At 42.3% G+C, this 14,319-nt stretch overlaps 1 protein-coding gene across 1 annotated transcript in view; it reads left to right on the top strand.

Annotated features, from left to right (window-relative positions):
• The window catches only part of Baiap2l1 (BAR/IMD domain containing adaptor protein 2 like 1), a 132,835-nt gene that overhangs the window by 73,766 nt on the left and 44,750 nt on the right, over positions 1–14,319 (top strand). Inside the window, exon 4 of the mRNA XM_050124419.1 lies at positions 2,572–2,658. Coding sequence (XP_049980376.1) covers positions 2,572–2,658 — 87 coding nt within the window. The remainder of the gene's footprint in view (positions 1–2,571; positions 2,659–14,319) is intronic.

The raw sequence follows: 14,319 nt of genomic DNA, 5'->3' as shown, positions 1-14,319 counted from the left end.
GGGAGGCTGGGAGGAGGCGGAAACTTTTTTTTCTTATTCTCAATAAAAAAAATTGTTAAAATGCAAAAAAAAACTTACATGACGATACAATAAAAAACCTTAATTTATATTTTTAAAAAACACTATAGTAAATGCTGAAATATTAAAAAAAAACTACAGAGGCAAAAATTTGGCCTGTACTAGCTTTAGCTACACCTATACGTGATAAATTATCTGATCTTTTAAAATATTTCCCCATAAAAGTCCACCTTTTAGGTCTGGTGGTGTAGCTTAGTGGTAGAGTGCTTCCTTAGCATCTGAGAATTAAAAATACAAATAGGGGCTTGGAGACATGGCTTAGCTGTTGAGAATCTTGCTTGTCTTGCAGAGGACCTGAGTTCTGTTCCCATCACCATCAGGCAGCTCACAATTGCATTCACCTCCAACTCTAGGGGATTCAGTGTCTTCTTCTGGCATCTGTGGGTACCCGCATATACATGACATATTCACACACAGACATACACATACTTATAATTTTCTATCTTAATAAAAAAAATAGGGACTTGGAAGATGGCTTAGATGGTAAAGTGCTTGTTTTCAAGAAGAGAACCTGAGTTTGCTCTTCACCATCTATGTAAAAATATCAGGTATAGTGGCACAGGCTTGTAATTCCAACACCTAGGAGGTAGAGACAGGTAGACAGTCTAGCCTAATTGGTTAGCTCCAGGCCAATGAGAGACCCTGTCTCAAAGGAGATGGACCACGTTCCCAAGGTTGTCTTCTATCTTCCACATATGCATTCATGAGTGTCTGTAAACATACACAATAAACAAATAACAACCTACTTTTTAGCCTGGCCTGGTGGCATAAGTTTGTAATTCCAGGTACTTGGGAGGCTAAATAAAGCCGGGAGAATTACAAGGTCAAGGGTATCTTAGAAAACTTAGTTGAGATCCTGTCTCAAAATGAAAATTACAATAAATGGACTGAGGATGTATCTCAGTGGTAAAGCACTTACTATTCTGTGGGTAAAGAGACTGGGCCAGGAGGCCCTTTTAGTCCAAGTTCTGTGCTCACCAGAGCTCCAGGGAAAATTGATTTCTGTGTATGAAGGCAATCTCTGAGTTTAGAAGAAGGGTAGAAACTTTTTTCCCTCCAGAGTGACACTGATTTTAGCTGAATCTTGTTAAAATGTATGCCTGTCATACACCATTCTCAAACTGAATTGCCTGTAAAGCAAAAGAAGCCAGGCTGTCATTTATCCTCCCACTCCAGCTTTATTAGAGAACTTTTCAGAAGGGGTAGCCTTCAGCTTCACAGGGGCACATACCCTTCGGGGTCAGTTTGAAGGGGAAAACAGTTTTAAAGTTTTTAATTTGACTATTTTAAATTGTGTATGTGTGACTTGAGGATGCCCACAGAGGCTGGAGATGTTGGATCCCTCAGAGCTTGAGTGGTTGTGAGCCTCCCACCATGGGTGCTGGGGGAACTGAACCTAGGTCCTCTGCAAGAGTAGTATGCATTCTTAACCGCTGAATGATCTCTCCATTTTAAAAAATATTTATTTTTTTCATTAGAGAAACATATTTTTAGCATGAGAACCTAGCTTCTGTTGCAATAAAACCTTTGCTTGTTCCTGCTGAAAGAAAAAGGAGAATTATTTTTTTTTTAGATAAGTCTGTAATTTTTGGTTTTTTAAGACAGGGTTTGTCTGTGCAACAGTCCAGGGTGTCCTGGAACTCGCTTGGATTAAAGGTGTGCACCATGATTGCCCGGCAATGCTAATGTATTTCAAATTTCATAGATTTTTTTTTTTTACCGCAGTAGCAAATATGTTGGTTAGTTGTGACTCAGATTATTTTTTTACAGTATTAGGGTTTGAGCCCAGGGTATAGTGCATGCTAGGCAAGCTTTCTGCACTGAACCATGACTCCAGCCCCTCACCAGGGATTCTACCAATCATTCTTCAGAAGAGTCCCGTCAAGTTCCCCAGGGTGGCCTTGAACTCACTCTGAAGCCTACCTAGGCTTTGAATTCCTCCTGCCTCAACTTTCTGAGTAGCTGAAATTATTGTCCTATACCATCAGACTTGGCTCTTTTTTATCTTTGCGGGGGGGGGGGTTGCTTTTTGAGACAGGGTTTCTCTATTGCTTTGGAGCCTGTCCTGGAACTCACTCTCTCACTCTCTAGACCAGGCTGGCCTCAGACTCACAGAGATCTGCCTGTCTCTGCCTCCCAAGTGCTAAGATTAAAGGCGTACACTACCACTGCCCAGCATGACCCGGCTCTTTTTTAATAGGAAAAATCATGTGCTTTCATGAGACGGGTTCCTAGGCCACTGTACCCCGTACTACTCGAGTACTGACATGGCTGATCTGTATGTTCCCAAAATGTTTCTGTTCCAGTGTCTGTCTGATGTCAGGAACATACCCTGAAATTGGCATCAGGAGCAGGCAGGGTCTTATAACTTCACCTGCCAAAACAGTCTGGTCTAGAACTTCTTGTAGTCAGAGGCATACTGGGATGTTGAACCGGTGTTACTTCCTCCTTTCCTTTCTGAGTAATGATTTTGTGTATCACATTCCTGTCTAGCTATGATCCTGGCTGGAAAAGCTTACTACGATGGAGTGGCCAAGATTGGTGAGATTGCCACTGGGTCTCCTGTATCAACAGAACTAGGTAAGCTGTCATCCATTTTTACAAAAACCTAGCCTGCTGTCCTAGGCTGGGCGGTGGAAGCGCATGCCTTTAATCCCTTCACTTGTGGAGCAGAGGCGGAAGGATCTCTGTGATCTCAAGGCCAGTCTGGGGGGGGGGGGGATCTCCAGGATAGACTCCAAAACTACACAGAGAAACCCTATTTCAAAAAATAAATAAATAAAAAGGTGTGTCAGGTAGCTCAAGTCAGGAACACAGAAGGACTGGTTGGGCACTGTAGTTTGAGTTCACCTTGGCTTTTGAAAATGGAGGTGTTTTTGGAGGGCAGGCCAAGCCTAGAGGGGCCTAGGGGCGAAGTAGAGGCCCCTTCCCAGGCCTCTTAGAAACTCTGCTCCTGCCTTTGCTGCCTGGGTTCTGGCCTGTCACATCAGGTCCCTGAAGTTTCAACTTGAAGAACGGTGACCTACATTTTGAACCAAGGTGGGTGAGAAAGGCCTCTGACCAGGCCAAGTGCTTCCGGTGACTCACCTTGTGGAAAATGACTCCTTGACTCCTTTATGCTGTGCTCTTGGCTCCCACTCCTTCCACAGTTGCCCTTGGTTGTGATTTTTCCGGTTTTGCTGGTATGAATGGATCCCCTGTGCAGGCAAGGAGGGTAGCCACACCCTGGGCAGCCCCCACCACAGCCAAGGGAAGCTGGGCTTCTGTTTACAGAGCTAATGCTGCTGCACTGCGGTCATCTCCTGCAGGCAGGGCCACTTTGCCAATAAACCCACGTGTCACTCTCATCTTTAAAATTTATGGACTATGTTTTATTGTATGGATGCTAGGAATTTGCTTTAAGGATTCTGAAAAACATAGTGAAGTGTGTATGTGTGTCTAAAGTGTGACGTGTCCATCTCTACTCGGTGTCTTGAGACTTTTCAAACTTTCCTGAGGAACTTACTGACCCTGCTCAAAGGCTGGAACAAGCTAGAAGCTTGATGCTGATGGCAGGGTGTGGGACAGGCTGGGTTCGTGTTCTCCAACTGCTTTTTGCCTAAAAGTTGGTGAAGCAGTAGACAAAAGGCACAGTGTTCATCTGCAGTGCTGTTATATGATGAGGAGCAACACTGCCGTGTTTCACAGAATCCATCACATGTGGTTTTTGAAACCCCCAGCTCGTGTTCTGTGGATGTGGTATCATGATGACCAGTAGCTCTCTGAAGCACCATCAGTTTAATGACACACAGCTGCCTTATATAGCAGATAGCAATGTTTTAGATATTTGGGGTTCCAGAAACAACTGAGATGATAACAGGTTCCAAAAATAAGCTTAAATTAAAAAGAAGCATCCCATTGTGCCAGGCTTCAGGAGAAAAAGAAAAGTATGACCCTCACACTAAAACATATGGTGCTCTGACTCACCACCATTCAGCTTGCCATTTTAATGTTTTATGGGTCTTGCCACTGTTTAAATAAGACTTCTGTTCCACACCTTACTTTATTCAGCTTCAAGTTCATAACATTGAATCAGCTATTTCCACAGTAACAGTGTTGTTATAAACACAGCCTTGAAGTTCCAGTTTCAGGGGAAGTATATTGTGAAGGTGAAGGTCCTTCTGTGAAGAGGAAATGGAAGTAAAGGCCCTTTCTTGTTTACTTTGTTTCATGTTGTCCTCCTGCTTATGTCTACTGTCTCAGAGCTACTAGTTTTTTGCCCGTTTATGGCTTTCCCTAGATAAGAAGTTCACCTCAGCAAGCCTTGTTTTGGGGGAGCCTAATAATAACTACTTTTGACTTGAATATTTTCTTTTGATAGTGTTTAAAATGCCATACTTTACCCATTTAAATTCCCAGTATGGAAGAGTAGCAGAAAATTTACATATTTTCAAAAAGTAGAAGAGGAAGAAGGATAAAGAAGGACTAGAGAAATGTGAATAAAATACTTGGCACACGAGCATGAGGACCTAAGTTCAGATCCCTAGCCCTCCTGTAAAAGCAGAGTGTGGCAGCACATACTACAATCCCATCACTAGGAAAGAGGCAGAGACAGGCATCTCCCCTAATAGGTGAACTCCAGATTCGGTGAGAGACCCTGTCTCAAAAATAAAGTGGAAAAGCTAGTAATAAAGACACATGATATCAACCTCTGACCTTCACAGACATGCACACATGCTCCCAGGTAACTGTATACACCCCTCTCCCAAAAGAAAGAATAAATAGCCAAAGGTAGATTGTGTTCCCCTCATTTTCCCAATATTTTTATGTATTTGGATACTGGTACCCATAACCTTATGAAACAAAAAGTTTATTTAAAACTGTCTTAGTTTGGTTTCTATTGCTGTGTTAAAACACCCTGATCAAAAGCAACTTGTGAAAGAAAAAAATATATTTTGTTTATATTTCTTTTTGATTTTTCGAGACAGGGTTTCTCTGTAGCTTTTTGGTTCCTGTCCTGGAACTAGCTCTTGTAGACCAGACTGGCCTCGAACTCACAGAGAACCGCCTGCCTCTGCCTCCCTAGTGCTGGGATTAAAGGCGCGTGCCAATACCGCCCGGCTTGTTTATATTTCTATATCACAATTCATCATCAAGAAACTTAAACAAGGCAGGGACCTAGAGGCAGGAGTTGTTATAGAGCTGCTTACTGGCTTGCTCTTCATGGTTTGCTCAGCCTAATTTCTTATACCACCAAAGACCAGGGATGATATTGACTGCAGTGAGCTGAGTCTTCCCACATTAATCCTCAAAGAAGAGAATATACCACAGGCTTGCCCATAGGCCAACCTAGTTGGGGCATTTTATTATTATTTTTTTTATTGAGCTCTATATTTTTCTCTGCGCCCCTCCCTTCTTTTTCCCTCCCCTTCAGCCCTCTCCCAAGGTCCCCATGCTCCCAATTTACTCAGGAGATCTTGTCTTTTACTACTTCCCATATAGATTAGATCTATGTAAGTCTCTCTTAGGGTCTTCATTGTTGTCTAGGTTCTCTGGGATTGTGATTTGTGGGCTGGTTTTCTTTGCTTTATATTTAAAAACCACTTATGAGTGAGTACATGTGATAATTGTCTTTCTGTATCTGGGTTACATCACTCAAAAATGATGTTTTCTAGCTCCATCCATTTGCCTGCAGAGTTCAAGGTGGCGTTATTTTTTTCTGCTGTGTAGTACTCCATTGTGTAAATGTACTACATTTTCCTTATGCATTCTTCCGTCAAAGTGCATTTAGGTTGTTTCCAGGTTCTGGCTATGACAAACAATTCTGCTATGAACATTGTTGAGCACATGTCCTTGTGGGACGGTTGAGCATCCTTTGGATATATACCCAAAAGTGGTATTACTGGGTCTTGAGGAAGGTTGTTCCCTAATTTTCTGAGAAATCTCCACACTGACATCCACAGGGATTGTACCAGCTTGCATTCCCACCAGCAATGCAGTAGTGTTCCCTTTACCCCACAACCTCTCCAGCATAAGTTGTCATCAGTGTTTTTGATCTTGGCCATTCTTAACAGGTGTAAGATGAAATCTCAGAGTTGTTTTGATTTGCATTTCTCTGATGACTAAGGATGTTGAGCATTTCCTTAAGTGTCTTTCAGCCATTTTAGATTCCTCTGTTGAGAGTTCTCTATTTAGGTCTGTACTCCATTTTTATATTGGATTATTTGGTTCTTTTGATGACCAATTTCTTGAGTTCTTTATATATTTTGGAGATCAGACCTCAGTCTGATGTGGGGTTAGTGAAGATCTTTTCCCATTCTGTATAGGCTGTCGTTTTGTCTTGTTGACTGTGTCCTTTGCTTCACAGAAGCTTTTCTTAACTGAAGTTCCTTCTTTCCAGATAACTGTGTCAGATTGACACAAAACAAGCCAGCACAAAGACTAAGGAGAAGCCAGGCATGGGGACACATGCTTGTAATCCCAACACTTTGGAAGCTAAAGCAAAAGGATTACAAAGTCAACCTGGGCTATATAGTGAGTCTCTGTCTTCAAAACAGTGAGAAGAACTGGGGCTGACAAGATGGCTTAGCAATAAAAGTACTTACTGCTGGCTGACAATCTGAGTTCAATTCCAGAGACCCATATGGTAGAAGGAGAGAACTGACTCCTTAAGTTGTTCTTTGACCTCCACCTATCCTGTGGTCTGTGCCCACCTCTCCCCCCCACACACAATTAATGTAAATTTAGAAAAACTTTAAATGAAGAACCAGACTACAGCTCAGGGGTACAGTACTTGGCTAGCACACAAACTGTTCTGAACCAGCACAAAGACTACAGTATAACTTCAGTGAGACCATGGCTCATTTCAAGTTTTTCATTCAGCAAGTCTTTTGAATTAACTTTTGTTGGTAAAGATGGAGTGGATTTTTTAACTATAGATGGTTCTGTTTAGGCTGTTGCTATGTGAATAATTTAGTATGTTTTTGCTCAAACATAACAAATGTCCAGCCTACCATGATTTAAGCAATAGGCATGTTTATTATTTCATGTAAGGCCAGGAGCAGCAAGTTCCTGCTTAGTTAATCATCACCAAGAACTCAGATTCTATCTCTTTTTCTTGTCTTCATACCCATTTCCTCATGGCACCAAGATGGCTGCCAGTCTGGTTATCATGTCTTCTCATTGTCTGCAAATACAGGAAGTAAAATGTCTTCTCGGGTGTGTCCTTTTATGAAGGAGGAACCCTTGCCCAGAAGCTCCAGCACACACCCTACTATGTTCCATAACCCAGGTTAGGTCACACTCATCCATTTCCAACTGCCAGAGAAGATTCCTTGTTGTGGCTGACTGAGGACTGCAGAGGAGAGGACTCAGCTGTTGGGAGACAGCCCTGAAAGCAGGCATCTCTGGCATTAATGATCTGGTTTCAGTGGTTTGGGTGAAGGGGAAGACATTACACAAATGTTTCCGGAAGACATCTGTGGTGCTTTTGTGTGTTGCATGTGTCTCTGATTGGAATGGATTTTTTTTTCTTCCCATGTGGGCTGGCATGCATTTGCCCAGCAGTTGTATACATTAGACTTTGTCACTTGTTCTCCTAGGTCCATTGCACTTCTTTTTCCATAAGACCACAGCTATCCTTCCCATCTGCTTCTGTTTACAGACAAGAATCTAAGCAGGAAGGAAGAAGGACATTGGGGATTTTTTGTTTCTTCTACCTACTGAGTTTTATTGCTCACCTTTGACTGCCTTATGACCACGAACTCCAGGGTATTTTCCTTGCGTCAGCCTCCTGCTCAGTAGCTGCTTTCCTTTGTGATTCCTGCAGCCTTGTGATATGAAAATTAAGGGAAAAGGGAAAAGTTAATAACATCACCCATAAGGTTACCACTGTGCACACCTATATACCGTTACCATATGCCTGTACAGTCTCTTCTAGTGATTGTGCTGTTAGATACTGTGCCGTTTCTTTTCTAGCCCACTTTTCCCAGTGAGACATATAAGACCTGTCTTCAGTCACATTGTAGAAGTAGTAGCCCATATTAAGGGCTTGCTGTAAGCTGGGCTCATGCCCAGCATTTCACACACAGTTACCAAATGTGGAGGACATAGGTGCCTTCTATCTTTCACAAGCAAGGCCTAGCAAGTGAGGTGATTCGTCTCAGATTGCTTAGTTGGCAGTCTGACTTTGGAATCTGAGTTCTTTTTTAAAATTATTTATTTTTATTTTATGTGCATTGGTGTTTTGCCTATATATATGTATGTATGTATATATGTATATATATATCTGTGTGAGGGTGTCAGATCTTGGAGTTATAGACAATTGTCACCTGCCATATGAGTGCTAAAAATTGAACCCAGGTCCTCTATAAGAGCAGTCAATGAGTAGTCTTAACTGCTGAGCCATCTTTCCAGCCCAGAATCTGAGTTTTTTACCTCTCTGTACTGGCACTGAAACACATGGAAGAGGAAAAGGCCAGCCCAGGAGCCACTGAATTCTCAACCTTAGGATCCTTTTTGGAAAAGAGGTAAAGCCAAGCATGGTGGCACATACTGTGATCCCAGCACTCAGGATCCCGAGTTCAAGGTTAGCCTGAGCTACATAGTCATACCCTAACTCAAAATGGGGGTGGGGTGGGGAGTGGTAGCTGGAAAAATGCACTTACTATCAAGCCTGAAGACCTGAGTTTGCTCCCTTGAACTCACATGGTAGAAGGAGCAAACCAATTCCTGCAAATTGTCTTTTGACAATCACATGCATACACACTGTGGCAAGTACTGCCCATCCCCCACCCTCTCAAATTTTTATGTAATTTTAAAATTTAAAAAAGGAAGAAAATTGTCAAAGTTAATATTAGCAGCAGAGCAGACCTGGCCAGTGTATTTAGTAGTGACCAGTTCCCCTGAAAAAAGATGTTTTCCCTCAGATGTATCTGTTAACAATGGGAGTCAAGGAGTTAGTGGCATGTAAATAGCAAGTAAGTCACACACATGCATGCCCAACAGTGTCTTTTCCTGTTCACCCAAATTTGGGACTCAAATTCTCACTGAAAATGTGGGATGGATTATTCCCCCATCACCCAATGTCCTTAGTCATTCATTCCTGGGTGAGTTTTTTCTGAATGATCTGCAGGTGCAGTGTTCCCTTAGGGGTGGCTGCTAGGTCTAAGAACAAACTTAGAAATGACCTGCTTTGCAGAAGTAAGAGATTACCCACCTCCATGGTGACCACAATGGGTCACTCTCTCTGGAGATGTACTTTGTAGCCAAACAGAGCAAGACTCGAGAAGCCCAAGATCCCTTTGGAGGTAGACAGGTCTAGCTGCCTTCATTGTAGAGTGTACACCATCCAGCTGTAGCCTGGGAAAGACCCTGTGTGAAGGACAGTGAAGGCAGGCTTTTATCCTGAGACCTCCAGGTGGGAGGCTACCCGTCACTTAGAGACCTCCGTAGTTTGTGTTGTCAGTTTGCTGCTGTCTGTGGGTAGCAGAGCTTGAGCAACACTTGACCTTTATGGGTGGATTGGGTATGCTTAAAGGAGGTGAAGGCCATGCTGTGCAGGTTGTTTGCAGAGGAAATGAGATAATGTGCCTCCCAGCCACTAAAGTATCAAAGACTATAAAGATGCCTCTAGTCCCCACTTTACTTCACAAACATTTGGAAACTTAACAGACTTCTAGTGTTTGTCCTTGATATTCTTTTCATCTGTAATGTAATGTGAGTTTGTAAGAATACACATTTTTCCATGATGACGCTTTTTTTTATTTATGTGCACATGTGTGTACAGAGAGAGAGAGAGAGAGAGAGAGAGAGAGAGAGAGAGAGAGAGAGATTAAAATAGAAAAGAAATGGGAAAACAATGGCCTATAACCAAATGCCAGTGGAATTGATAAGGCATAGCAGAGTGAGCCAGTTGCCCTGCTCTCTTTCAGCAGACTCTGCATATGCAACCACAGGAACAAAAAGAAGCCTAGATTTATGGCACAATTGAAGGAAGTGGTTGTGATAAAAAGGATGAAGATGTTTCTGAGAAAATGATGCTAGCAAAATCCCTTCACATGAAAGGAACTCCTCAAGACATTTTGCAACACCATAACCACAAAGGAAGGAACATTAGAGGCTTTTTGTGATATCTACTGTGAAATATATTTTTGGTCTTTGTCCAGCTTACCAGCACAGACCTCTTGACTCTCAGTCTCTAGAGGGTTAAGTCTTTGTATGCTAAGGGACTGGCTGACAACTGGGACTCCTGAGGCCCAAGATGGGGGCTGTTTGCCAGCAAGTGATTTAACCAGTCATAGCTTCTGTAAGAAGGATTAGGTTGAGGGGAGCCCTAGATAGGTGAACACAAGTTCGCTCATGGAGCATAGTGCCCAGGGAGGAACTGGGAACCTGTCCCCTTGCTCTGAGTCCCTCCAGGAGTCCTTACTTTCTTTTTTCTTTCTTCTTCTTCCTTTCCTTCTTTTTTTCTTTTTCCTTCATTTCTTTTTGTTGTTATTGTTGTTGTTTTTGTTTTGTTTTTTTTTTGAAACAGGTTCTCTGTGTATTCCTGGCTGTCCTGGAACTCACTCTGTAGAAGCTGGCCTCAAACTCAGAAATCCACCTGCCTCTGCCTCTTGAGTGCTGGAATTAAAGATGTGTGCTACCACTGCCTGGCCAAGAGTCCTTTATAATGAACCAGTAATATTTCCCTGTTCTGGAAGACAGGGTTGGAACTCCAGTTTATAGCTGGCGGGTGGAAGTGTAAGAGATCTGATTTTTACCAGCTGTGAAATAGGATTAACCTTGTGAGACTGAGCTCTCAGCTGGTGGAATCTGTCCCTGTCTTCAGGTAGACAGTGTCAGAATTGAATTTGAGGCCACACAGTTGTCATCCAGTGCAGAACTGCTTTCTGGGTGTGTATGTGAGTATGGTCACAAAACATTTTGTGTTTTGAAGATATAAGAAGAATTTGAGTTTACCTTTTCCTACCCCCCCCCATATTGGATATTAAACCCACAGCTTTGTACATGCCAGGCAAATGTAGCTCTACCTCTGAGCTACATTATCCATCTTTCTCATACAGATCTAAGCATATCCAAACTTAGAAAGGATGTGACAGTTTGTTAAAGCCAGAAAAGATGTTCTAGGTCCATCTCTGAAGTTATGTGAGAAGCCAGTAATTATTCCTGAGTAATTGCTTTTGTTTGTTTTGAGACAGGGTCACACTATATAGCCCAGGCTTTCCTCAAACTCTTGCCCCTCCTGCCTCCGCCTCTCAAATGCTGAGATTTACAAGTGTGTGCAACCATACCTGGTTTACCCTAAACCGGCTTTGAAACGAGAAATCAACTGGTATGGTGGTACCCACTACCCAAGTACTCAGGACTCTAAGGCAAGAGGATCACAAGTTTAAAAACCACAAATATGAGGCCAGCCTGGGCTATATAGTAAGACCCTGCTCAAAAGAACAAAAAATAAAATAAAAACAAGTTAACTTTAGGTCTTAATGTTTCTAGTGATTTAAGTTACATATTAAGACAAAAGAAAGGATACTGGGCACAAAATTCAATTGATAGATTGATAGGTTCAGTCCCCAAATAGCATAAAAACAGGCATCGTGGCATATGCCTGTAATCCCAGCACTTTGTTAGGAGGGGAAAGATCATATATTCAAGGTTCTTTTTCTTTCGTTTAGATTTATTTACTTATTATATATACAGTGCCCTGCCTGCATATATGCCTGCAGGCCAGAAGAGGGCACCAACATCTGGTTGCTGGGAATTGAACTCAGGACCTTTGGAAGAGCAAGGCAGTGCTCTTAACCACTGAGCAATCTCTCCAGCCCCATATCTGGGGTTATTCTTAACTACACAGTGAGTTTTTATACCAGCCTGGGCCACATGAGACACTTCATCTCACAAAAAGGACAAGCCTTAACATCATGCAGGTATTTAAACGTGAGTGATCGTGTCAGAGGTTTGATAGGAAAAACTGTTTCTTACTGAATGCCTGGGCCTAACAGACATTAACAACTGAATTCCAGCAACCACAGCACTCTAAGGAAATCAATCCTTAACCACTTGGTGTTGCTGGGAGAAACAGACTCAGAGCTCTGTAGTTTGTAGACAGGATTCAGCAGGTAAAGTGATCTAATCCATTGTGTTTAATTGTTAAATAATAACTCACAGAATCAAATTTGTGGCTTCAGGGTGTGACCTATAGTCACACACATAAAACTTGATACCACATCTACTGCTGAAGTTGTACCTTTGTTCGTAAGGTATATTAAAGTACCTTTAATACATAACAGGGAAGTGTGGTGTAAGACAGCAGGCTTGTCTCTTAAGTAAGCAGCACTCATTTTTTTTTTTACTTTTTTATTCTTCTCTCATATGTTACTTCCTGACTGAAGTTTCTCTTCTTCCCTACCCCCCCCCCACCTCCCCTCTCCTCTAGATCTACTCTCCTTCTGTCTCCTCTCAGAAAAGAGAGGTCCTCCCAGGGACATCAACCAATCATGGCATAACATACTGCTATAAAACAGGCATATCACATCAAGGCTGGACGAGGCAACCCAGTAGGAGAAGGGTCCCATAGGTAGGCAAAAGAGCGACCACCCCATTCCCATTGTTAGGAATCCCACAAGAACAGCAGGCTATTCAGCTGTAACATATGCAGAGGACCTAGGTCAGACTCCTACAGGCTCCCTGATCTCTGCAAGCCCCTATGAGTCCCAATTAGTTGATTCTGTGGGCCATGTTCTCTTGGTGTCCCCGACCCCTCTGGTTCCTCTTACCCTTCCTCCCCCTCCTCTGCAGGACTCCCTGAGCTCCGCCTAATGTTTGGCTGTGGGACTGTGCCATCTGTCCCCATCAATTGCTGGATGAAGTCTCTCTGGTCTCTTTGATGAGGATTCTGCTAGACTAGGCAGGACAAGCTGTAGGTCAAAGGTTTTGTGGCTGGTTTGGTATCCCAATCTCTCTCTCTACTGAGGCCTTGCCTGGTTACAGAAGATGGCCAGTTCAAGTCCTTTGCTAGTGTTGCTCTCACAGTTTCTTTTTTTTTTAATATTTATTTATTTTTTATGTATACAATATTCTGTCTGTGTGTATGCCTGAAGGCCAGAAGAGGGCGCCAGACCTCTTTACAGATGGTTGTGAGCCACCATGTGGTTGCTGGGAATTGAACTCAGGACCTTTGGAAGAGCAGACAATGCTCTTAACCACTGAGCCATCTCTCCAGCCCCCGCTCTCACAGTTTCTGTGGAGTTTCCATTACATTAGGTTTCCACCTCACCTCTGAAATGGCCCCAGTCCCAGTATCACACACATACACACACTTGATCCCTCCTGTTCCCAACCCCACCTGCCCTTAGTTCACCCACAAAATCTGTTCTATTTCCCCTTCCTAGGGAAATCCTTTCACACACACCCCTTAAGTGTCCTCTCAAGTTCCATCCATTTGCCTATAAATTTCATGATGTCATTGTTTTTAACAGCTAAGCAATACTCCATTGTGTAAATGTGCCGCATTTTCTTTATCCATTCTTCAGTTGAGGCACAGCTAAGTCATTTCCAGTTTCTGGCTATTATGAATAAGTCTGCTATGCACATAGTTGAGCAAATGTTCTTGTGATAGATGGAGCGTCCTTTGGGTATATGCCTAGGACTGGTATAGCTGGGTCTTGAGGTAGATGGATTCCCAGTTTTCTGAGAAACTGCCATATTGATTTCACAGCACTTATTTTTAAAACTTAGAAAATACTGAAAACATTGGAAGAGAAAACAGAAGATGACCAGGAGAAAGTGTTTTAGAAAATATTTCAAAAAGCATCTGGTTTTTTTTTTTTAAGTAGAAAAAAAGTAAAGGTTGTTTGTGCTTATTTAAAATATAAAAACAAAATATAGGCTTCGGGAAATTTATAAACTTGTTTTGATTTTCTTTTTTGGCATCTCACCATTACATAAATTTAGACAGTGTTATTTTGCTCCAATTTAGTAAGCTATTCCATTATTTTGAGTTATGTATTTAATTTCTTTTTACATTTTACTTACTTATTTATTTGTGTGTGAGAGTACACGCACGCTTGCGCATACTTGTGTGCATAGACACGTGCTTGTATGGAGAGTGGAGGACAATTAGGGGAATCAGTTCTCTCCTTAAACAATGTAGGTTCCAAGGATTGAACCCAGCTTGTCAGGTTTGGTGGCAGGCATTTTAGCCACTGAGCTATCTTCTCAGCCCCCAAACCAGCTTCTTCTTTTTTTTTTAATTAATTT

The sequence above is a fragment of the Alexandromys fortis genome, unplaced genomic scaffold, assembly GCF_014885135.2.
Source record: "Alexandromys fortis isolate MF-2015 unplaced genomic scaffold, M_Fortis_MF-2015_v1.1 scaffold_227, whole genome shotgun sequence".
NCBI lineage: Eukaryota > Metazoa > Chordata > Mammalia > Rodentia > Cricetidae > Alexandromys > Alexandromys fortis.
The sequence above is the reverse complement of the archived record's forward strand: the minus strand, read 5'-3'. Positions and strand labels throughout refer to the sequence as shown.